The following is a 26961-nucleotide window of genomic DNA, read 5'->3' as shown; positions in this document are numbered from 1 at the left end:
GACAGCCGTATTGGTGAGTATAGCAATGCAATGCTAGCTCTTTTTTTTTCTGCAGCAGAGGTCAACAGCTCCCAAGAAAGACACAACAGCAGAGAAGAAAGATGAAGGCACCAGGGATTTAGAGGCTTTCAGGCACCAAGCCCGCACTTTCTGGTTTTCTACAATGTCTGAAGGCATCTCTAAAACGCAAGCTACACTGACACTCTAGTGCATTCAAGGTGCACAGGTTTATTCCGTAGGTTTGGGTTTGGTTTTCTGATAGCAACCCACTATACTGCCTGCCGACTTAAGACGCCCAACTGTACTTCAGTGTGAATGCGAGCTGTTTTACAGATTCAAGTGTTCTGTCAGGACTTACCTGGAAGTGTCATTTAGAAATGTTGTAAACAAATAAAGAGACAGCTGGAGCACTGGGACACTTGTAAATAGCACTTTCAGTGCATTCCAGGAAGTATGTCACACACTGAGTCCTCTGAGAAGAATCACAAGGGTGCAAGTAGGGACTACTTAGGACTTCAAGAACAGAGTGGCAAAGGACATTTACAGCATCTTCAGAAAGTCAGACTTCAAAGAAAATATGAAAAGTAATCTAAGCAGGGAAGACAGAGACCTTAGGTCCTGGATTTCACAAAAAACAAGTGATGTTTAGTCTCTTAAACCATCATCTGTGTTAAAATGCACCTATTTCGGGATTTATCACAATTGAAAATACATCACAGGGCTGATCCAGTGGTCAGTGAATCATTGCTTGAAATTCCATAAGAAATTATATATGACTATTAAATTTATAGCAAAACATACTGTACTGTAAATACAAGAGAGGTACAGAAAAAAATAAGAAGAATGTCTAAATTAGGAAAACCATCTGTTAATGGAATTAAAAAATGGTTTTCTGTTTACCCCCTTCAAACAGAAGTTTCTTTTATTTTAATTTCTTGATCTAATTTTAGGTCACTTATATCATTATTTAAAAAACTAAATAATGACTTCCTTAGGCTACGTCACAGTAATATAAAACCTTCTAATAGTTAGCTATAGAAAGTATTTATTTAGAAGACTTTTTTCTCTCTAACCTTCACTGATGCAGAAACAAAAGCAAACAAAATTTGGAACGAGGCAGGAAGAATACTAAGAGTAGCTGGTGTATTCGCCACTTATTATGGGAATGAATTGCCAGCAATTAAGCCACAAAGAGTAGACTGCCAACCATGTGTGCTGTGAATTTCAAGAATGTCAATGTGGTCCTTTAAGTCTGCAAGTTGAGAGTCTGCCCTGGTGCCACCTGCCTGGCTGGAACCCTGTCTTTATCACTTACCAGCAGAGGGACGCTGAACAAAATGTCTCAGGCCTTACCTGTAAACTGGGGATAAGAATAACTCACAGAGTCACTGTGAGGATGAAATGTTGACAGTCCATACAAAGTGCTTGGCACACATCAGTAAAAAAAGTACTTAAAGGGTGCCTGTTATAGATGATTCCCTGTTGTTTTCTGCAGTGGAGACAGCACTGCCGTGGATAAACTCAAGTTCAAAGCATGAATGCTGGCAGAACAGGACTGCAGCTTCTAAGAGGAGGATGCAGAGACAACCAGAAGTCTTTACATTCCATCAAGTGGATGTTTTTTTTAAAGCACATAACAATTTAACAAATACATGCTGCCTTAGCTAGATAAATTTTCTTCTGAGAATAAAATAAAGGTAGATTTTCAAAAATTAGTATACGGACCATAAGAATAACTTTTCATCTATTTCTCTCGAATGAAATGAAATAAATCAATCGTAAGACATGACAACTATACAAATATTATGGTTGTTTATCCACGTGAATCTTGAGATATTAAAAAACCTCTGATAACATCATTTATTTGTAGGCTGTGTGATTTATCTTTTTAATCATTCTGAAGAACAAGATGGTCTTTTTTTTTTGTTCCCCTTAAAAAGTGAATCTGCCCTCACACCTTCAACATATCAACCCTTTAATTACCATTTAAGATGGAGAGTACAGGAGTCAGACAGAACCAGGTTCAAAGTTCAGCATCTAAATATGCTATCTAAATGGTGTTTAACAAATTGCTTAATCCCTGTGAACTCCCCACCCCCCAAAAACTTATTCAACCCACAGGAGTAAATGACTAGCATTTTGAAAACCTCAAATAAGGACTCAATAAGCAAACTATCCACACACAGTGCCCAGTCCATAATGGGAAATGACCTCCCCTCCTCAAGAAATAATCAGAACACACTTTAGGTCAATCATTATCTTCATATTTACCCACATTTTCCTGTTTCTCAAACTAAAACTTGGGCTTTACTACCTAGGTGTAGTAGAATGCATAATTTTTAAACACTGAAATGAGGGCTGATATTAACAAAAATGGCTTAGTGATAGCCCAACCTTTCAATTCCCTTTAACAGCTTTAAAAAACTACCAAAACTGATCTTAACCAACTCAATTTAATACTGTAGTGAGGCAAGAAGCACTTATTCCAAACAAATAGTTACACCTTGGTAAGAATGAAACTGTAACGGCTCACATGTCCTGAAACTGGAAGAAGCAGAATGGAAACCATTCCCAAAGGACTATTATGGACCCCATCTGATGGCTCTCTGAAGTTGAGCTCAGAACAATTATCTGTTTCTGTCTGACCTGAAACTCAGCCAGTACTAAATGTAACACTCAGGATTGGGACCAAACAGTAGACAGTGTTTTGGTTAATAGGCAGGAAGTAACAACCGAGGCAAACAACAAACGAAGAAAACTGCTTTCAAGGAAAGACTAAGAAGCATGAAAACTATGGAAGACTTCTTTCTGTGCATGCCTGGGAACACAGAAAACCACATACTTGGTCAGGACTCCCTGTGCTCAAGAAAAGTTTGTAGCCAGTCATGGTGGCTTGTGACAAAAATCTCAGAATTTTAGAGCCTCGGGAAGGAAGTTTGCCACAAGTTTGAGGCCAGTTTGAACTAACAGAAATTTTGGCTGGCCATATATTTAATTCAGAGGGAGAAGAGGATGATGAAGAGGAGAACAAGGAGAAGGAAGTGAAGGAGGCAAAAAAGTCAGAAGATGTCATTAAATATCATTTCTAGTTGGTTTTGTTATTACAAAGAGGAAATTCAGGTTAGGGTAGAATTGTAAACAGACAGGCTAAGTATTAAAGGAATGCTCAACAAACATACAAACAAACAGGAAGATACTTCGTCAAGAAATAAATCCTAGAAAAAACAGAGATCTGATTAAAAAGCTGCTGCACTAGTATATTCAGGATGTCTAGCTTCTAATAAAAAAGAACAAGACATGCAAAGAAATAATAAAATAAGGCCCAGGTATAGGAAGCAAGGCAACTGATCTACAGAGTTCAGGAAAATTCACAGATAACTAGGTTGAACAGCACTTATAAAACGATTAAAGAGCCAAAACAAACTCTCTCTAAATAAAGATAGCATTTCAAAAGAATCAATATATAGCATTCATAAGAAGGAAATAAATTCTGGGATAGACAGCTATAAAAACTGAAATAAAACTCACTGAGGGATACTACAAATGCATTTGAGGAGTTCATGAACATTTGTACATAGGCCAACTGAGATGTGTAACTTCAGTAACAGAAAGAATAATTAAGGAAGTAAACAAAGGCCACCAGGTCTACTCCACACCATCTTATACAAATGTATTAAGAATGATGGAGGACTGAAAGAGAAGAAAAAGATGTGGGGAGAATATTTGCTGAAGTATCTCCCAAGACAGCAAATTTGTGAAAAAAATATTAGCCTATACTTCAAGAAAGCCCAGTGAACTCCAATAAGATAAGCATAAAGTGATACACACACATCTTAATCAAAATACTGAAAATCCTGGTGATGCACACTACAGTCCCAGCTCTTAAGAGGCTAACACAAGATGAATGCCTAAAGATCCAGGCTAGCCAAATTCCAGAGTAAATTTAGGCTAATCTGGGCTACCGTGAGAGATCTTTTCTCAAAAAAAAAACACATTGATCAAAACAAAACTACAGAAAATTTACTGAAAACCAATGACAGAAGAAACTCGAGAAAAGCTCATACATATGAGGAATCTTGCTCTCCAGCATGCACACACACACACACACACACACACACACACACACACACACACACACAATTAATTTCTCTTCAGAAGCCACGAACACTAAAAGCATGTAATCACACAAAGTACCAAGGAGAGGAGAAATTTAAATCAAAACAAGGAAAAGAGTTAACAAATAATTCTACTAGTAACATTGCTGCCTTTCAAACTTGAAAAAGAAATGAAAACATTCTCAAACTAAATCTGAGAGATCATTATTAGTGCAATTGTTCCTCAGGAAACAATGAAGGAATAGTTCAAGCAGAAACTCCAAGAACCTTAGACAGGTTACACAAAAACATAATGAGCATGGGTAAGAAACTGAAATGGCAAAAAATAAACAAATCTTAAAAACTGTACATACATGCAATTTTTTATTTTAAACATTTGGATCAGTTTCTATGTAGTTTAAAAGCAAACTGCATAAAGCATTAATTTCTAATCTATGTTGGTAGCACAGAAAATAGTGTGTCTTTGTGCATAGTGACATAAGGGAGGAAGACCGGACATGGGCACCTTGAGTGAGACATGCTGGCCAGTGGAGGACTTCCTTCAAGCCAGATAACCTTCAACCCTGCACCCCACTGAAGAGGAAAGGAAGAAAACTGATGTCAGAAAGATGTCTTCTGATCTCCACACATGTGCTATGACATGTGTGTCATCCCCCATCATTAATTCATTTCATTGACCTGTTTATTCCTGTTTTTTACTTCATTTATTTTTCTAACTACTACTAAAAATAGAAGTATTCTTCTACTGAGCTGTCCATTTCTACCTACAACCGTGTCACTATTTCCCTCATGTATTTTGGAATGCGTGTTGTTCAGCATGTGTTTATACAATTATATTGCATACCCATGATGTTTTGTATCCATTGTCTCTATTGGTAGTGTTTTTTTTCTTCAACTCTGGTTTGTCTCATGTTATTGTAATTTCCACGAGTTCTTCAATCCCCTCCCACCTCCTGCCCTTCTCCTCCATTCCTGCTAACAATAAAAGAATGTTGGCTTCCTATTTATTTTCTGTATGCATTATGTCTGTCCGTATTCATTTGTTTCTATGATAATAGCCTTTCTTTTGTGCTAAACAGCTATTTTCTAGGAGCTCATTTTACTTCCTTTCTATGAGTCAAAAATGAGTCACTTCTTTTTTTATGTTGAATAACTCTTAACCAATGAGCTGGCTCTGCAACATTCCTTAAGTATAAGAGCAACAGGAAAAAGAAACTAAGAAATCTTCTATAGAGGGTCATTAAAAGAAACCAAAACTAACTTAATAGAACTGTGGTGATATCTTGCTCATACAAATAAAGCCTGTCTGAGAGTCAGAGAACGGAGCTTGCCACTAGCTAACCATAGAGGTCTGGAGATCTGTACAGACAGGAAGTGAGGTAGCTGGACAGAAACAAGATACAAGCAGAGAGAAACAGGAACTTGCTCTCTTTTCTGTCGAGACGCTAAGGAGGTAAGGTGTGCTGTGGCTTGCTCTTTCTCTCTGATCTCTCAGCATTTCCCTCTGTATCTGTCTCCGACTTTTTATTATCTAGACCAATTAAGAACTCCATTTACATACAACTAACAAAGAAGTAACTTACAGAATGCAAGCATAATCTACAAAACTCATTTGTATTACTTTATTCTAACAAGAACCACCTGCAAATGAAATAAAACAATTCATTTACATAAGAAATTATCCAAGGAAATACAGAATTAAGATGCTTAAAAAAAGCACTGAAAGAAAATTGAAAATATCTAAGTAAGTGAAAGATATCCTGTGTTCATGCTTCTGAAAGATTATCATGAAACTGCACCTTAGTCCATGAGGACTGTCAATAAATTAAACTTCTATTTCTCTTAATTTGGAATCAAGAAAGCCCACAGAGTCAGTGTCTCAGAAGGCATCACTGTTGTTGCCATGCACCAGTACAGCAATAAGATAAGAGACCGATGCCACTCTGTGTCACTGGCAGAAGAGTGAGGGAACTCTCTCCATTATCTGTTCTAGTGGATTCCACCTCACAATGGAGTCACATCTCTGCCTCCCACTCATAGTGATATCACATGAATGCTGAGAGTTCAGTATGTTGATTTGGGAGGGAAGACAAATATTTACTGGATCAAAGACATTACCAAGGAATGAAAGGGAAATCACACAAAATAAGGTCTTTATCATTTATATATGATAGGGATCTAGTAATACCGATACAATATCCAGAATAGAGAATACTTGCCACTCAGTAATACTAGTTAAAATACCTCAATTTTAAAATAAGGGAAGGTTTTGAACAGACATTTCTCTAGAGGTATATAAATGTCCAAGAAGCAGGAAAACATTTCAAAATTATCATTCATTATGACAGTATTACCAAAACCGGAGAGCTAGATTCACAAAGGCTACACACATACATATACACATCTATATCCTCACACACTCTTTTGTCAAAAGAAAAAGGAGGAAGGAATGTAGATGTGAGCGCAGTGAAACTGTCATATACTGACAGTAAGAAAGGTACAGTCACTAAGCAAATGGTTCAACCAATTCTCAGAAAGAGAGCAAACGCATGTCCTAGGGAGTCCAACAGCTGGTGAATGGATAATCCTATTTGGTCTGTCAATCCATAAAATGGAATATTGGGTGACAAATAGGCACAGAGTACTGATCCATGCTGCAAAAATGAAGCTTGAGAGTATAAGAACCCATAGAAAAGGAGAATAAACCAGCGTTGCCACAGCACCAGGGAAGGGAGAGAATACAAACTGTTCAGCGTTGTTCTTTAGGTAATGGAAATATTCTGGAATTAGCAACAATGCTTACATTCGTGATTATATTAAAAATCACTGCACGATTAGTGACTTAAACAGTCTTGATTACTTTCTTGCTGCTGTGATGAAGTGCCACGCCCAAAAGCGCCTTATAGAAGGAAGAGTTTGTTTTGCCTTATGGCTCCGAGAACTACAAGGGCGGAAAGGCATGGCAGCAGGGGCAGAAGCAGGAGGCTCAGAGATCACATCTCAACCCACAAAAGAAGTAGAGAGGGAAAGCAGCAAGTAGGGCAAAGTTATAAATTCATAAAGTCCTCCCCAAGTGGTGAAGTTCCTCCAGCAAGACCCCCCACCTGCTAAACTTCATAACCTCCTCCCAAACAGCACTACTAACTGGAGCACTACTAACTGGGGACCAAGTGTTCAAATACAGGAGCCCATGAGAAACCGTTTTCATGCAAACCACCCCCAAATATTATATAAACTTCAATTTAAAAACTGACTTTTGGGCAACTTTTGTTGATTAAAGTTTTATAAAGTTATTATTACAAAAACCAGCCATGTGTTAAATCAAATAATTCATCCTCCAAAGCATGCATATCTGCTGATTTCCACTTCCTTACTTCTTTGGTATTGTGACAACTATGTCATTAACTTGGAAGTTCCAGACTTTCTTCTGACTTTCCCAACACTACTGTGTATCTGCTTGAATCTGCATGGAATCTCTCTCTATACTAACATCTCAAATTGTGGGGCTTTGAAAGACACACTAAACCATCCTTGTTTTGTAGCCTTATAAAAAGTTGTTTCCAAAGCCTGGTGGTGGTGGCACACACCTTTAATCACAGCACTCTGGAGGCAGGGGCAGGTGGATCTCTCTGAGTTCAACACCAGCCTGGTCTACAAGAGCTAGTTCCAGGACAGGCTCCAAAGCTACATAGAGAAACTCTGTCTCGAAAAACAAACAAACAAACAAACAAAACCCTGTTTCCAGAAGCTATGTGTTATTAAATAAACATACAAATAACAGTTTAGGAGATTGACTGCCAATATAGAGATAGATGTAAAAAGATACAAAGATGACAGACATAAGGAACACAATCTTAGTAGGAAATACAGATGCTTCCAGAAGTAATGCTAACTCCTTTCCATCCAAATGATACCACTTCATATATATTAGTTTGCCCTAGAAGTATTTACTTTAAATGGAATTTATTTATCTACTTTTGTATTGGAATGCTTTCACTTATATTATTACATGTTAACATGGGAATTCAATCAATAGGTACTTACCCTAAGCATGGGGCCATTTTGAAACACGTGTGGCTCATCACAAACCACACAGTATTCATTCAATACAGGGATCCGCTGTTCGGCAAACTCAATTGTCTGAATAAAACAATACAAAGAAATACACCAGTGAGGTTCCCAAATGATGTGAAAACCCAGCAAGGACTAGGTGTTCCCACAGTGGGTGATCTTAACTCATACCTGCACCAGGAAGCCGCGGTCTCGGATTGGAATGCATTTTGCACCATTTGTCTATAAAAAGCAAGGTTTTTTTTAAAGTAACTTTTTGTTGGGCAGAATACAGAAATTATAGTTTTCCCCCTTTTCAGAAATGAATACAGAAGACCACATGCGTATTGTCAGCTATTATGATATTAAAATATTTAATTTCATTAGGGACTAATTTTGTTGTACTTGCATAATCTGCAATATTTGCCTAAACAAAATGATATTCTTAATTTCTCATCTTTTAGTAGAAATACCTGCCATCATTACATGAAAAGAAAGCTAGTTTATTCTATTACTGATCAAAAATGCCCACATCATCATTAGAATATTCACATTTTATCAGCTTCAATGATTAGCTCCAAGGAAAATTTGAAAGTGGCTAGCAAAAGGCCCAGTACTAAATATCTTACCTGGCCATGTGCATGGGAAAATAAGCTGTTTTCTTTCACGAACTATCTGAAATTATCCTTCTGGAGTGAAACTATTATGGGAAACATTCCTTTATGGAATTGACTAACATAACTTTCTCCATGTCATTAAATCATACCTTTAAATGAACTTTTGGAATATTTATATAAAATTATAAAGATTGTCAAGCTTTCCTCAAACAAGCATAATTTTGTAGTAGTATTTGTAATTTAATTGTAGGGGTAAATCTATGGAAGGATGACTTCCTAAATTCAGTCTCTTGTTTTTCTCAACTTACATATGGCTGGGTATACCATATGAATCATTAAACTGACACTGACAACATGCATATATCTAAACAGCAAAAAAAACTTCTACCAACTGTCTTTGAATATGTAACTATACATGTAATTTAATTGTCTGAAGTTGGCTTTAATGCCAGTCACTAGAGAGGTAATTTTTTCATAGGTTTGATTCAGTTAATACTAACCACACAGTCATCAACTGGACCCACACCCTCCCACTCAAAAAAAAAAAACAAAAACTGCTTCAGCATAAGATGGGCATCAAGAAAATCTTCAAGTCAGGCTCTTAGACACTAACCATAATGTTCACACACAAACTTCTCTAATATGTAGCTAAAATATTATTCTTAATTATAAGACAAGTGTGGTCCTCCACTACTCACATGGTGAAAGAAAAGACTAAATAACCTACTTAATGAAGATTAAAAAGTTTGCAAATATAACTGAATTCCTCCAATTTTTAGTAGAATTCAATAGCAATACAAACTGGACTGCAAATCAGTGATTAATTTTTTCCCAGAACCAATACTAACTGTTATGTACCAGCTGTAAACGGGTAGTACACAAAAATCCCTCCCTCCCTCGCAAAAACAAAACAAAAACAAAAAACCACAGCAAATTTGCGAATTTAAAAACAAAACAAATAAAATTTACCTTACATCTTTCCTCTCCCTGGTCTTATTTTTTAAAATGCATACAAATTTCCTGGCCCTTAGCTACATTTAAGAAGGCAAGATTAAAATTTACGCACAGGAGGCTGGGAAGAAGACGATGATGGTGTTAAAATTCCAATAAGCCCTGAGGTAAGCGAGAGCCTCCTGCCCTCTGCGTTGGGTTCCTTGAAATGCTCGTTTTTCGATGACTTGGGGGCGCCGGAGTAAGACTTGCTGAGCAATTTGTGATTTTTCAGCCCATATAACTCTTCCACTCTGAGATTACTGGAGTAAGATCTGCTTAGCAGTTTGTGGGGCTTTAAGTTGGTGTTGTGCTCACATCGCGGGTCTCCAGAACAAGAACGAGTCAATAACTTATGTGACTTGAGTGTAAGGCAGTCCTCCTGCTTGCCTGCTGCGGGGCAGGGCCGGCCCAAGAGTTTGTGCGATTTGATGGTGGACATCGCCTGCTCGGCCCTGGGATCGCTGGATAGCGAGCGCCCAAAGGTCCTGTGCGACTTGGCGCACACGTCATCAGCTTTGACAGTGCTGGAACAAGTCCTCCGCAGCAGCTTGTGCGTTTTGGAGATGCCATCTTGTTCCGATTTCAATTTGGATTTGCTTTTGCCACAACCAGGGGGAGGATAGCTGGGCGACCTTGGAGATGAGCAACAATTAACACAGGGAGAAACTGGACCTAAAGTCAGTGTCCCACTTAACCACGGTACATATGCTGCCAGCTCACCAATAACCTCCCTGTTAGAACCCAAACCACAGACCGGTGCAGAATGGGTCATGGGAATTAAGCCACATCTGATAAATACAAGGAGATTACAGCATGGTCTCTCCCTCCAACCTATCCCAGAACCCCACGAAGAACTGATTTTTGCAGGAACCTCTATGTCATGCGAAAACAAAATCTAACTTTAGTAAACTTTACCAATATTGACTGAGAAAATAAATAAGTAAGCACATATATGTTTTTTGATGGAACACCTGTAATTCAGTCTTTATTTTTTTTTGGAAGTCATAAAGAAAACAAACACCTAGGCAAGAAAGACTCCTTTGAGCTGGGCATCGTGGGACTCTGGGCTGTGCACTGAGACAAGGATGAAGACGCCTGTTACCAACCTGCGTAAGGTAGAAAACAAATGCAGAGGAGACTTCACCTTCTTCTCTGACAGCTTCTTACCGTGCAGGCAACTGGACTTCTCTTTGCTCTGTTTCCACTGCTGAGTAACGAAGGTCTGCATGATCCTGTCAAACCAAAGGCAGCTCAGTCAGCACAGCCCGGATGCCATCTGCATGAATACTTCCTGGTTTTGTTTATTTGCTTGGGGAGCTAGGGGGTTTGTTGTGATTGTTTTGCTTTGATACCGGGGTCTCACTATGTAGCTCTGCTTGGAACTTGCTACAAAAACCAAACTGACCTCAAACCTCCAGAGATCCGGAAGCCTCTGTCTTCCCAGTACTGGTATTAAAGGTGTGTGCCACCACACCAGTCAATTCTGTGTGGACGAATACTTAGGTAGGTATGTATTGCAATGAGAACACATTATCAAGGGAAAATAACCCGACCATGAGTAAAATGCTAAGTTAGAATTGTGCAAGAATTTTCATATTAAGGAAACCATAATGTAAGAAATTGCCATGTTTTTATGACAAGTTACATCATAGCAAGTGATTAAGAAACTTACTTATTAATAAATTAAAATTAAATACTAGCATGATTTAATTACTCAAATTATCACAGAGTTTAAGAAATAAAAGATTTAAAGAAAATTCTGAGTGACCTACAAGATGAATAATTTTCATATATGAATTATTTTAAGTGAAACCAATTTTTCACTTGATTGTTGCATTTATGGCTTTTCTTCGTGAGATAAAAAACCAAACTGTAAAACTGTATGTAGAAATAAATTATGTAAGAACATATGGTCTTCAAGCACACCCCAATCTTTCCCCCATCTATCTATATATGTGTATTCATGCTATTTTGCAGAAAAAATCTATATTCCTAGAATTTTTCAGTTATTATCATAAGGTTGGAATTCAGTAATTCCTAGTCTCAGTTTTCCACAGTATCTGCTTCCTCAGTGCTTCATGGAAAAGAATTCTGGAGTGCCAACTATGGACAATAGCATGTTCTCTGTAAAGGGCCTGACCTCCCAAGTCACAGAACAGGAGGGTCCCTTGATGCTGATATCTCAGTAGTTGTGAAATTTTACAATTACATATTACATATAATACATGGAGCATTTTAATTTTCTTTTGAAAAATCCCTTCAAGTTTGCCTGGTTGTCCTGTTCTTTTGCTATTTCTGCAAACTGCTTCTAGGACAGAAAACTGATACCAATATTTTGTTTATCAGCTAGACTATGTCAGGGACTAAAATGAAAGCTTTGTAAATAAAAAAATGTTCTCCTTAGTTCCAGAAAATAGTTATTATTCCACACATTTAAATAAGGCATACTTAAAGGGGAGAAGGCAGAACTCTTAGAAAGAGGAGCAAATTCTTCAACACCCTTCAGGTTTCAACTAACTCGGCTCATCCCTTCTTTGTCTGTTGGCCTCCATTCTTCTCTCTTTGATGTATGTGTTCACAAGAGTCATGTCCAAATTATTTGGGGTCAACCAGGTAGCAGAAGTTGTAAGAAAAGAAGGATAGACTCAATATTGATGGATGCTACAATTCCAAATTCAAGGGAAATTTGCCTTGGATCTTAAGAGCAGAAGAGATCTTTATTCTATTTTTATTTAATGTCTGAAGACTTTATTTACTTGTTACTTCAGGAAGATTTGAGTGTATTGCTATCACCATGGTAATTATTTCTCCTTGTTGCTAATAAAAAATTTTTAGTAACAATTAGACTTAGATTCTTTTCCTCCTACATTCAAGAAAGTTCCTAGTCCTATGACCTGTCACATGAGAAGGATACCACATACATGCTGGATAAGCTAATTTGAACCAAATGACTTAGTAGATTAAATAGTCAAAATATCGCTCACTTTCAAGTTATATTGCTATTCTAAAGTGTGGATTTACCACCTAATTCCAGTAGCTCTCAAACATAATGAGTCCTAGTTGTCCCTGGTTGTAAAAGGAATCAACTGCCTCTTGTAAGACAGTTAATGTCACTGCTGATCCAAAATGTATGCAAATGTATGTATACATGTATTTATATATATATATATTCATAAGTATAAAATTATCATATATATGCATGTATATATATAATGTGATCATACTGTCCTATGATCACATGTGCTATAAAGACCACCTTCTCATAACACAGAGCCACTAGAATATTTAAATATTTATTAAGTCAAGGACAAATTGATAATTGATATCTCATCCACTTTCTGAAAAGGGTTCAGAGTCATTTGGACAAGAGAATACATAACATCTGGATGAGAGAGTGCACAAAGGCAACACCAGGATTCACCTTCCCTTGATTTCTGAAGAACAACACACAAGAGTAGTATTATACTGTAACTGTAGTCATCGCTAAAAACGTTTCTAATGGTATTGATTTAAAGGTTGGGTCATACAGTTCAAATGTAAGTTGAATTTAGCATTACAAATACAGAACTTCACAAACTAGGAATATCTAGTTATACATTGGCATTTCACATTGTATTTAAACCAAAGAAGACTCACTATTTTCTCACCATGAACAGAACTTAACTTTGATAAAGTAGGCATGAAGTCATACACGGCTTCAGGGTTCTTGCCACTATTTCTGACATATTCAACCTTTTAATGACAGGCCCCCTGTCACATGGATCACCACTGTGTCAGATGAGCCATGAATGGGAGAGGTGTGGGTGAGCCATCCCCAAACTTGTGAGCATGGGAGAACTGACCCCTTTATTCATCTGTCATGTGGCAGCATGGGTGAAGGAAAGATGTCCCCACTCCCTACCCTGCCCTGCTCCTGCCCATTATGCCTGAGGCAGGTGGGAGAACTGGTCCTGAGGTAAGAAGGGCGGGAAGCTACCACTGCCTGCCACCTCTGCAACACTCAGGAGAGCAGACACTGTACCATGCTCGGGCAGCACAACAGAACCAACCCCATTGGCAGAAGCTTGGGTGAGCCAGCACAGATATTGTGAGCATGGGAGAGCTGTCCCCATTACTCACCTGTCAAGTGGTGACATGGGTAAAAGACAGATGTCCTCCCCCACCCCACCCAAGTCCCTCAATCCCTGAGGCAGGGAGCCGGCCCTGAGGTCATAAGAGAGAGAGAGCTACCCCTGCCACTGACCAGCTGCAGCACTCAGGAAAGTGGCCCCTATGCCTAGCCTGGGCAACACAGTAGAGCTGGCCCTGAAGTGTAGGTGTGGGAGAAGCGACCCTGAGGACAAGAAAGCAGGAGAACTGCCCCTGCCTATTTCTCACCTCTGCAAGCGGTGGACTCAAAAAGGCAATACAGGAAAGCTCACCCTGATGGTGAGGACAAGAGACAGCTAGCTGGCTGACCAACCCTGCAGATTTCCAAGTCTAGTACCACTGTTATAGGTTGGCCCACCTCAGTATCCACCCCATCTCTGATCTTCTGGAGCACATGAAGGGATTAGTCCTGCAGTCCCATAAAGCAACAGCAGGATAACCAAGAGGAGTTCCAGTGAGGGCCCAGCATCAATAGTATAGCAAAAACCAGAGGCCTTGAACCAGACCAATGACTTAGCACTGAACACTTGCAAGTAAAGATACATTTACTACATGACTCACTATGTCACAGTACAGATTCTTTCCCCTATTTTTCCTTTCTTTTTTCTCTTAAATTTTACGGGGGGTGGGGCACATGCTGCAAGGGCAGAGGGCAGATAAACAACAACAAGAAATGAAAGGGATCGAGATACATTATGTGAAAAATACAAAGGATAAATGAAAAGAAAAACGTAAAAAAGAAAAAGAAAACAGTGCCAAGGTAACATAATGTAGAGGTGCCCCCAATTTTCTCTCCAAGATGGGTAAGTAGTGGATTCATGTAAGAAACCGAGTCTAACTGAAAAAAAAACCAATTGCACTGGAGAAGCCCCCTTAAACAGACATGTGTAGATGCCCCCTGTGAATCTTTGAAAGAGAACATTGCATACTATAATGTACTAAACATACCCTGTAAATTAAATTTAGTGTTAGAGACAAAGAACCCTAAATGTTAAAAGTTAATTGTCTGATGCTGCATTTGTGTGCACATCTAGACTCAACACTGAGCAGCTAAAAGAGCCGTTCCCCCTACTTGAAATGCAATCATGCATAATTCATATCTGATCAAAGTTACCTTGGTGTAGTGTCATAAAAAGTGGGACAATTCTAGAGGTCTAAGATGCGGACAAGCCCAGACATCACATAAGACTGCCAGCACCCATGAAAAGGAAGCTGACACAGAAAATTGTAAAGTATTTTCCCTTCGAACATTACTCAATAAAGGCTGGCATATGATGAAAATGAAAATTCATTAAACTGAAAGGGAAAGACGTGAGCTGCATCCTGATCCAGGAACTAAACCACTGCATTAGTGCACAGGATCTGACGGGCTCTTACTAAATCAAGTTTATGGGTTTGGAAGAATAAATAATCCTTCAAGAATTCTTACAAATTCTAAAAGCTGATATTCTGACAAGTACAGCACTTATTATTTATATTCTGACCATAGTTAACTGGAGTATATGTCAATATTTTCAGTCAGCTTTTTGGTCCTTATCTAAAAATAGAAGCAAGTATTGGAATGTGCACAAAGGGGAACCCATGATAGGTTAAGACAGCCATTACGGGGACCAGTGACCCACATAAAACTGGAAGAAGAAAACCGACTCCACAAAACTGTGTGACACATGTACCAAAATTTTAAAAAAGACCACAGATAGATGATGGTGATGATGATGATGATAGATAGATAGATAGATGACAGACAGATAGATGATACACAGATAAATTGTAGATAGACAAATAAAAATAGATTGATGATAGGTAGATAGATGGTATATATATATATGATAGACAGAAGATAGATAAATGAATAAATGAGATAGACAGACAGACAGACAGACAGACACATAGACAGACAGGACAGCCATTATGAGAAATAGAATACATCTTCCTCAAACTATTAAAATATAACTAGCAGGTGGTCTAGCAAGCCTACCTATAAATATTTATCCAAAAAAATGAAATCTGTAGAGAAAAGACTCTGCACATTCATGTCTGCTGCAACACTATTCAAAATGGTAATGAGACAGAAACAAACTAAGGGCCATCAAAGATGATTATACTGGAAGGGAGAGGTTGGGGTAGACCTGCAATTCCAGCACTCAGGAGGTTGATTGATACTGGAAGGGGCCAGCCTGAACTACATAGCCAGGCTCTATCTGCAAGAAACCAAAATAATGAAGCAGAGGCAAGGACAGATGAAATACGATTAATCCATAAAGTATCAGAATCATGCCACTCACAAAGTCATGGGTGGAACTGAGGGTCATATTAAGTGACAAAAACAAAGCAGGGAAGAAAAGCCCCACATGCTCTCAATTCTATGCAAGATTTTAAAATGTTATCTCTCACTCCTGTGCACAAACTAAATGCGCTGATATTATGGACAAGACTCACATACAACAATGTGTAACTGACTTCAGAGAAGCTGAGAAGTCAACACCTGTATCTCTAATTCACAACTGCTCTTTTCTGCTCAAAGACATGATGTGTACTGCCCTTGTATTTGGCTCTATTATAGATAATTTTCCTTTTTCCATTTTTTAAACCCATGGTTTTAGGTAAAACAGACTTAAAAATCAGAAACAAAAGTGAATTAGAGCTTAAAAAGTACTATTAGTAAGCCCCTGTGAGATTTTATGAGTACAATAAACAAAAGCTCAGTTCATCTTTTCTCTACACTTCCAACCTACCATCATTAATTTCTACTTCACATCTATTAATAACACCAAAGTATGCCAGAATCTTAGTGACTATATAAATGATAGGTCATAAACGCTAATGATAACATATTGAAGAAAGTATCTGCCTATTCAAATAAATTCTGAGCATACTATGTCTGGGGAGGACGATGCCCATTTATAAAGAGATAAACTAAGATATTATTAATAAAGGACCAAGAAATAAAGAGAGAGAACTAAAACTCACAAAGGAGTGCTTCAAAGGCATAGACATGGGAAGGAGGAATGGCTCAGAGACATTGGGAGATAACCAGCTACCTTCTCCGGGCCACATGAAGAAGCAGCAAAAGCCACCAACTGAATATTGGGAAAGGGCAGCTATAAAAGACTGTTGCTCAGCAGGACAGAAAGATGAACTTTTTCTTTTTGTTTTTACGAGACAGGGTTTCTCTGTATTGTTTTGGAGACTGTCGGTCCAGCCTGGCCTCGAAATCACAGAGATCCGCCTGCCTCTGCCTCCCGAGTGCTGGGATTAAAGGCGTGTGCCACCACCACCCGGCCAGAAAGATGAACTTAAACAAGCCAGTTCACAATGAGTTCCAAAGGAGAAAGCACTCCCAAGTACTGATCTATCTCCCTGCCTTTGCTTTTCTGCTGGGTGCATTAGAGAGAGAGGCCCCATGTCTACATGAGCAAGAAAGTGGAGTGTGGGGTGTGGAAGGGTGAGTGGATGTGGACGAGAAGATACAGCGGCCCAGGAAGCTGGAAAGGGAGTTCTGAGAACTGAATCATGGATACAGCACTTTGCACCAAGATGATGTCCTATCCCCATGGACTCGCTTGAAAGAGAGGTGGGCGAATAAAAACTGAGTAAAATGAAAATTCCATTCTTTTGAAAAGCAATTTGGTTTTTACTCTTCAGCAAACTTACTTTTTCAGCTGATGCCCCAATCCGAATCGTTCTTTTGTAGAGATCTGAAAGACATCAACCGTGGGCACTGGAAAAGGGGGGGGGAACACAGTTAAATATTGACTTGAAACTCAGCCACAAGCAATTACTAAATTATTATTAGTTTACATTTACAGATACCCCCACACACAAAGTACACACACTGTTCTGGGCAGCATTATTTAAATTATATCAAGTGTTAAAGATAAGGTCATCACAGGTTGTGTATTAATGTAAATATCTGCATATATTAATGTATAGTATATACAAATATGAAGAGAAATCCCCAAATAAGCAGTAGTTTCAGCAGGTAACATTTTAAAATTTCCAGTGATATATCACAACTTTCTAAACAGTTGTTTAGATGAGGTTAAAGTATATACTTAATTTTCACTGTACAGCCTCTTGATGTGGTGCATATTTCACTATATGCATGTTTATATACATGCATACTTGTGTGTGTACACTTAAAAAATAAGTTTTAAAATTGGTGACTCACAATAAATAATTATTTGGAGAAGTGAAATTATTTAATTGTAAGGGTTTTAAATTGGAAATGTTCATTTAACATTCAAGTAGAAGAGTGAAAATGTCAATAAAAAATAAAAGGCATTCAAGCAGAGGTATGTGTCAAAGCTGTGAATCAGAAACAGCCATCATACACACATATGGAAAATGGTAATGTCAAAGCTAGTCAGGATGAAGAGAATGCTGGGAAAGAGACTGTGCATGCCTGGGTATTCAGGCATCCATCACAGAAGCCTGGTAAGGGACAGCCAAGAGAGTGGAGACTCTAGAACACTTGTTGAACCCACATTCACAAAATGCTTTCAAGAAAGGGAAACAACAGGATTAACCAATTAAGATGGCGTGCGAAAATGAATCCTCAAAACTCATCACAGAATTATTAGCAATATTAAAGTCATGGTGAACACGGATTTGTTTGTGAAGTGATGGTGAACACTGATTTGTGAAATCTGGTTTGAGCGGATTTTAAGAGAGAAAAGAAAAGGAACAAAGGGAGCAGAAAAAAACTAGTAATAAAATCTTACAGTAAAGAAAACACTGTACTTCACTACCAACTGAAAGGGAATTTGAGATCAAGTGTTTTATTTAATTTCCAGATTTTGAAGAAAAAAATGTTTCTTGGTGAGTATCTTCTGGGAGGCGGGGGGAGGGGGGGACAGTCGCTGGAGTGGTGTAATTACATGAAAGGGGAGAAAAATTCTTGCACAAATCACAAAACATAGTGTGACACCAAATGGGCACCAAATGTATCAGCAAAAGTAAGGGTTGGGATGACTGTAGAAAGTGCGTCCTTTTGAAGGCCACACTCAGATCACATGTGTTCCATGGCACTTAGCCCATGCTGTCCTACTCGGGGATGGAAGACTCCATTCTCCAGACACCCATAAGTTCCATACTGAAAATGGTCTACCTCTTAACGTAAAAGTGAAGGAGACTGTGGACATGAGTCCAGTCTCATGTGTCCAACCAAGAAATCACTGCATTAAAAGAAAATTACTGTTTTTTTTCAGTATTTTTTCAAAGGAAAGTATAAGAAATGAGTAGCTAGAGAGATGTCTCAACGGTTAAATGTGTTTACTGCTCCAGCAAAGGACCCCAGTTCAGTTCCCAGCACCCACACAGTGGCTCATAAATGGCTGCAACTCCAGCTGCAGAAGATCTGATGCTCTCTCCTTGCCCCGTAGTGCACCAGGCATGCCCACGGTGCTCAGACGCATATGCAGAAAAACACTCATGAATCAAGAATAAATTTTTAAAAGATAAAAATGAAAGACTGTGTTCTCCCTAAGATTTCAAAGGTAGCATCTTCTCACAGACAGATTAAAAAGCGACTAAAAAGAGAAGGGTAAGAAACCTAAAAGGCCTTGGCTTAATTTTAAAGTATAGCAAGGTCCAAAGATGCTAGAAGAAGTAAAAGTCTTCAGTGAAGAAAGTGGGTGATATACAAAGAGAAAATTATAATGTTTGAAAATGATGTTTATCCAGCATATTACAGACAATTCTAAAAAGTAAAAAAACACAATTTTAAAACCTAATCATTGTAATAGCCAGAGCCTGAAAGCAACCTAGATGCCACTCAACTGAAGAACGTTTAAAAAAAATGTGGTACATTTACACAATGGAGTACGACTCAGCAGAAAAAAAACAACAGAATCTTGAAATTCACAGGCAAATGAATAGCAATAGAAGAAACCGTCCTGAGTGAGGTAACCCAGTCACAAAAAGACAAACATGATATGTACGCACTCATATATGAATATTAGACATAGAGCAAAGGATTACCAACCTATAATCCATACCACCAGAAAAGCTAGGAATCAAGGAGGACCCTAAGAGAGACATACAGGGTCCCGTGGAGAAGGGGAAAGGTACAAGATCTTCCTAGCTAATTGGGATCATGTGGGGAGCAGAGAGGGAGTTAGGAGAAAGAGAAGGGGAGAAGAGGAGGGGAGATGATGACAAGGGGGAGCATGAAGATTGAGTTGGGAAAGAATAGGGGAGAGCAAGAAAAGAGATACCATAATAGAGGGAGCCATTATAGGTTTAAAGAGAAATCTGGCACCAGGGAAATGTCCAAAGATCTACAAGGATGACACCAACTAACAATCTAAGCAATAGTGGAGACGCTACCTTAAATGCCCTTCCCCTATAATGAGACTGATAACTACCTTATATGCCATCCTAGAGCCTTCATCCAGAGCTAAACACTGAACCAAACTCCTGGAATCTAGTTGCAGAGAGGAAGGAGTGATGATCAAAGGGCTCAAGACCAGGCAGGAGAAACCCACAGAAACAGCTGACCTGAACAAGGGGTTGCTCATGGACCCCAGACTGAGAGCTGGGAAACCAGCATAGGACTGGCCCAGACCCCCTAATGTGGGTGTCAGTTAGGAGACTTGGTCAATCTACAGGACCTCTGGTAGTGGATCAGTATTTATCCCTTGTGTAGGAATGGAATTTGTGAGCCCATTCCACATAGAGGGACACTCTCTCAGCCTAGACACACTGGGGAGGGTCTAGGCCCTGTCCCAAATGATGTGACAGACTTTGATGATCCCCCACAGAAGGTCTCACCCTCACTGAGGAACAGAAAAGTGATAGGATAGGGGATTGGTGGGGGGCAGGGAAGGAGGGGAGGGAGAGGGAACTGGGATTGGCATATAAAACAAGCTTGTTTCCAATTTAAATAAAAAAGAAGCAAAGAAAAAAGAAAACCTAATCATTGCATAAAAACCTAGATAACAAGTTCAATACTATATTAAAATGATTAATTTTTAAGGAAACTATAAATAGCAAATACTGACTCACTCAGTCACTAGCAATACCATCTAAATAACCTAAAAGCTTAGAATATACAAAAACAGCTCACAAAATTCTACTTTAAAAATATTCCAAAGGTCAAGTGATAATATGACTAATACTGTTGAAATGAATTAACTATAACTAATTCTATTTAATGAATTAATATAAAACAACAGTCAAGGAAACAGCATGGAGGGTAGACAGAACCTTGATTCTATCTGTAATTTTCATTAACTATAAAAGCATTTTATAAAGGCATTGTAACAATGTTTTTAAAAACTTGGTAACTTTCTCAAAACCAGTAATATGAGTTCAGAAATACAGTGAACTCTAAAGTCTGACTCAGCAAGCCAGTACTTGTCAAGCTTCATCAAAAGAGAAGGGATAAGGAGACCACAGCTGTACTAATACATAAAGCTAGAAACTATGACAAACATCTTTTTATAAGAAAGATAAACATCACTTCTTGAGAGATGTCTGTGGAGTGACCATGACTAAACAGAGTTTCTATAGCAGTACACCAAATGCTCAGGAAACATGACCATAAAAGGGATGAAAAGAATGCAGTGGGCAAAAAGTGCCATGAAACAGTCTCCAGGACAAGACATGGCCACTGAACTCATGGACTCACCACAGCTGTAGTTAGCTGCAAAGGATTTGCGTAAGACTGAGACCTTCTCGGAAGACCCTACTACTCAATGAGGATCTACAACAGTGCTTTTCAACTTGTGGGTCATGATCCCTCTGGACCCCTTTGGAGCCAAACAACCCTTCCACAAAGGTCACCTAAAACCATCTGCATGTCATATATTTACATTATGATTCATAACAGCAGCAACATGAGGAACTGCATTAAAGGGTTGCAGCATTAGGAAGGCTGAGGATCACTGGTCTACAGGCAAGCTAATGTTTTCTTCAATGGTGTAGCCCCTGATAAGTTGCCCGTGTTCCAGGAAATAACACTATATTCATGCTCATCCAAGGAATCCTAATTAAACTCAGGGGGAGATACATGTGTGCACACATGCACACACACATACACAGGACATTAAAGCAGGAGGAGTCTGTTGTCAGAAGAAGGTCTTCCCCATAATGGGGGTGAAAATGATGAAAATTCATTATATATACTCGGATCACCTAAGCATAGCTGTAGACATACCAATAATGAGCTGATTTAAACAAAAGGGCTTATTAATGACAACTGTCCAACATTTTCAACAAAAGAGGGTTTGTGCCTATAATCAGGAACTGAACCTGTATAGATCAGCAATTTTCTGTTAACACTTATTACTATAACAAATGTAATTGTTTTAAAAGCATATACAATAAAAATTATCCTTCTCTTTAATGTAAAATGCTTTTTCCATTTCTTCTATTCACAGAAAGATTAGCCCCAACTAAATGATGTACTTCAAATTAGTGTTGTTCATACATTTCTAGAACACAGGAGTAAAAGCTTTTCAAAGAGAACTGTGAAGTAGGTCAGCCTAAATCTTGGATTAGTCACAAATTTTTACAAGTTCCTTTTACTATAAATATTGATACCTTCATAGAAAAACTACAAAACACACCTAAAGAAATACTGTCTCATTTAATCACACTCCCACCTCCCAAGGATTAGGTATCATCTCATAAGAGTGGGCAGAAAGATTGTAAGAGCAGAATAAATACTGAAAAATGGTGTTTTCTGGACATGGCAGGGCTGTTGTACACATGACTTCAGAGCAGCTGTCACTAAATGCACAAGATCAAGCCAACCAAAGTCACACAGTGTATGTGATGACTCTCTGAGTGCCACCCCCAGGCCCACTGCATCCTGGCAGTTGATGGCTACTGTCAGAGAGAGAGTGTGTTTTCTTCAAGGATTTAAGAGACTATCCAAGCACTGGTAGATGTCCCATGCAACTAGCAATTAGCAACAGCACTAAGTGAATTCAGGTTTTAAAGGAGAGGGTCAGAGAGGGAGCAGGAGAGGGAGAGACAGGGGGAGGGGAAGTGGGGGGACGGGGATGCATGTGAGATTAAAAGGTAAAACTCATCAGGGGAGGAAGGGAAGGAGTTATTGTATGCATGTATGAAATTCTAAAACACTAAACAAATAATGTAATTAGTGTAACTGGCGCAACATGCCCTCTCAATAAAATTTAATATGAAGAGCTTTTCACCATTTTATCTGTTTGCAATAATCAAAATCATAAGATAAAACCTAATTATTTGTCCTAGAATAGTTGGTTGTCTCCTCTCCAGAACAGTGTCTCTACCTCTACACATCTCTCTCTCTCTCTCTCTCTCTCTCTCTCTCTCTCTCTCTCTCTCTCTCTCTCTCTCTCTCTCTCTCTCTCTCTCTCTCTCATTTTAGCCCTCTGATAAGTTTGGGCAAAATTTGTTTTTGGTAGAATCCTTTGTTTCTAATAACAGTCAGTTGAATACAGCAGCACTATCATATAGGAATTCAAAAAGCAAAAATACTACCATGATCTCCACTTGTAACTGTCTTCTAAGCTAAATTCTCTGGAAGTCATGGGTTGGATGAACAGGAAAATAAAAAAGAAATCTAAGGTCAATCCAACACATAGATACTGAGCTAAAATTGTACTCAAAGCTTCTTAAGTTTTGATTTTTTCCTCAAAGAAACTGTTTGCTTTATGAAAGCCTATGCAGTTTAACATTATCTATTTTATTTCCTTAACTATATGAGTGATAAATCATCTTTCTTAGCATAGAACCTACACCATTATCGAGGTAATTAACATTTAAGTTCAGAATTATCAAATAAACACTCATTTTGCTTAAAGGGCAGTGCATAGTTAATCTTGGAAACAACAGAGAAGTAACACTAACCTGGGCCATTTAAATACTGTGTAAGTGAACAGTGTAGTCGGACAATAATAGGTTCTGTTCGAATTACTTCCCAGGCCACAGCAATCTCCTCCTGCACAAATATATCGAATAGGTAAGTTTGGCATCTTTTAGACCTTAAAATAAAAAAACATAACTTTTAAACTTAAGCTAATGGAATCCATAAATTGTAAAGACCTACAAATTATTTCAAAGAACAATGTTGTGTAAAAAGAGGCCAAAGTACTCTTTCATTTTTGCCTTTATGTATGACAAAAAAAAGCTGAGAACTTATGTAATGAAGTACTATAATTAAAACACAGACGTTTCAGGATATATGGAAAAACAATGAAAAAGATGCATTCTCTCAGCTTCATTGATCAGTCTTCATAAATCACTTTAACAAAAGCAGTATGTAATGGTGCTATAAAGCAATCCAAAACTGAGTTTCTTAGGATAAAGATAGATGTACTTTAAACGGGCTGGTCATAGTATAGAAATTGGTACTTACATCCAGAAAGCTGACATCAATGTGCAGATCAATATCTACGTCATCAATAGCTCCATATTCCCTGAAAGCAAAGATTAACATGAGTTTTTTCATTTTCCTTAATAGTATGTGACTGGTTATTATAAAACTGTAGTCACTAATTCTAATTGCTAATTTTTAGGATCAGAAATGACTTTGGATATGAATAAAGCCTACTTGGACTGACATCTTTCTTTTGGCTATTTGTACTACAGAGCATGTATATACTATGTATGCTTTTGCATACATAAATTTAAGGGTTCCTTGGTCCATGATGGTACCAAACAGTCCCAGTCCCGAATCACATTAGTGAGTGCTCCAGTATTACCACCGACTCAGGGGACAAGGAACTGATTTTAAAGGCAAGAAAGGAGTTTCTGATGTGAGAAAATATGAGAGGTACAATAAAATGTTAATGGATTCTTCTTCTACTTCTGGTTTGGAAAACTGTCCAGGTGCTGTTATTTACACAGCATTGTATTGTTTGTGTAGGTAGCCCGAAGTCTGATACAGTGACACACAACTAAATAGTGATAGTGTGATCCACATAGTGCATTCTGGCCAATACCCAGTTTGGGATTCATTTTTTCCCTAGCTTTTCTTTCTTTTTATGCATATGTTAAGCCAGCACTTTGCCTGTGAGCTCTATTCCTGGGTTATATAAAGGAATTATGAAGACCAACTTTTGTACACCATGGTTTTTAATTTAATGAAAAGAAAAAATATTCTTCATACATGTGCCTATATTCCTATATGCTCATATTAATTATTATGAATAGTATATAGAGTCAGGGATAAAATATAGAAATAACCAAAATTATAGAAGTTAATAGACAATAGTTAAATTAAGCTCATAACTGACAGAAAATGTCCTCAGGGTTTTATGTACATGTGATAATTTAATGTCCACAAAACATGGCTGGAGATATAGGTCAACTGGGAGAGTGCTCACTAAGCATACATGAAACACTGGACTACATAAAATCATGAATGGTGCTGCATGCCTCGAGGTAAAGTCAGGAGCACTGTAAGTACGAGGTTAGCCTCAGTTACGTAGTGTGTGCAAGGTCAGTCTGAATTTATGAGAATTAAAGGAGGGAAAGAGGGAGTGGAAAGGAAAGGCGGGGTCGGGATAGAAAGGGGATCCATCAACATTACAGATACGATGTCTTACTGTTTTCACGGCATATGCTTTATAAAGCAATAAAGTGACTTATACATCACAACTCTGTGGCAATAATACTTGAATATTTTTATTTGTCAGTCACTGATACAAGCATTAAACTTGCCCAATATTCAACGACCACCACTTTGTAATGAATACCAATCATTAGTTCCTCATGATAACCTTGTGAACTAAACAATTTAAAATTAATATTAATGAGGGAATTCACAAGCAGGGAAGTAAAAAAAAAGGTGTCAAATGAAAAATGAAGAAGTCAATAGGGTTACACTACATAATATCCCACCTACACTTAGGCAGGTAACTCTTACTGAACTCAGTGGGTCACACCTGCAAAAAGACATGAGTGCAGGAGCTATACTTATTGACAAGGATTTCAATAGAAGGAGAGAATAAAGGAAGGTGAAAATAACTAAGACTCATTGTATGCGTATATGAGGTGGTGAAACAATTTAAAAAGTCAATGGGGAGCTTATCCATATATAAAATCCAAGCCTGTTTATAGTACGTAGAACACAGAAAGAGACTCAACAAAATTGTTATGTACTGTACACACTAATATTGCAAATATAGTACATGACTGTGGCATGTTTACATGGTTCTAAGTATAAGATGTTATAACTTAATGAGGATATGATTTAATTATAGCTCAATAGATAAAGGAATCTAGCAGGATACTTTGGTATTTTTTGTTTCCATGACCAAAGAGGCATAAAGGTATAAATAATAATGTAACCCTCTCATTTTTTCCTCAAACATATCAAACCGTGGAACACATCTTTATTTTTTAGGAAATGCAGTTTAAGTTTTTCATACAAACATTTTAATGACTAATTATTGACATAGGAATTGACTTTTTAAAACAACAGCATCATCACACCATCTATGTTCTTCATAAAAGGAAATCACATTTTTATGAAATTATATAACAAATATGACAAAAATAAGAACTGAACAAATACATTTTCTTTATGCCTCTAAGTTACAGGTACAGAAAACTTTTTCTATGATGGTCAAGAATATAAATATTTTAGGAATTTTCAAGCATGGCCATTCTCTGCTACACACTGTCCTATTTTGCTTTTTTCTTCTACTTCTTTTCTGTAACTCCAATCCATTTGTACTCTATTGAATATCAGAAACAGGCTCAGTGGTCATAATTTAATGAGCCTAAGCATAGGCAAATGGTTCATTAAAAACATAAATTATAGTAAACAGGCCGGCATCCCAGCCTGTGTTCCAGAGCCTGCAGATCGCCTGGGAACTGCACAGAACTCCCAATCCCGGCGGGAGCCAAGCACCCCAGACTCCAGATCTTCTCTCCCACCAACGAGACCAGGAAACTAGAGGAGCCAGGGAGACCAGGGGAGTAGCTGTTCCGGATCAGGTACAACAGGACCCAGCATAGGGTCCAGGGGACCAGGTAGGAGGCTAAGCGCCCCAGATTCCTGTTCTTCTTCTCCACCCACGGACCACCATTTGGAC

The 26961-nt window shown here is 38.2% G+C and overlaps 1 protein-coding gene across 4 annotated transcripts in view; it reads right to left on the bottom strand.

Moving 5' to 3' along the window:
• Parp8 (poly(ADP-ribose) polymerase family member 8) overlaps window positions 1–26961 on the bottom strand; it is a 171725-nt gene that overhangs the window by 29555 nt on the left and 115209 nt on the right. For all 4 annotated transcript variants that reach the window (XM_021234514.2, XM_021234515.2, XM_005082778.4 and 1 more), the window contains exons 9-15: window positions 24276–24336; window positions 23768–23858; window positions 17579–17645; window positions 10882–11007; window positions 9849–10407; window positions 8358–8408; window positions 8160–8255 (exon numbers count right to left, since the gene is read on the bottom strand). In XM_021234514.2, coding sequence (XP_021090173.1) covers window positions 8160–8255; window positions 8358–8408; window positions 9849–10407; window positions 10882–11007; window positions 17579–17645; window positions 23768–23858; window positions 24276–24336 — 1051 coding nt within the window. The remainder of the gene's footprint in view (window positions 1–8159; window positions 8256–8357; window positions 8409–9848; window positions 10408–10881; window positions 11008–17578; window positions 17646–23767; window positions 23859–24275; window positions 24337–26961) is intronic.

The sequence above is a fragment of the Mesocricetus auratus genome, unplaced genomic scaffold (assembly GCF_017639785.1).
Source record: "Mesocricetus auratus isolate SY011 unplaced genomic scaffold, BCM_Maur_2.0 Super-Scaffold_100020, whole genome shotgun sequence".
Taxonomy (NCBI): Eukaryota; Metazoa; Chordata; class Mammalia; order Rodentia; family Cricetidae; genus Mesocricetus; species Mesocricetus auratus.
The sequence above is the reverse complement of the archived record's forward strand: the minus strand, read 5'-3'. Positions and strand labels throughout refer to the sequence as shown.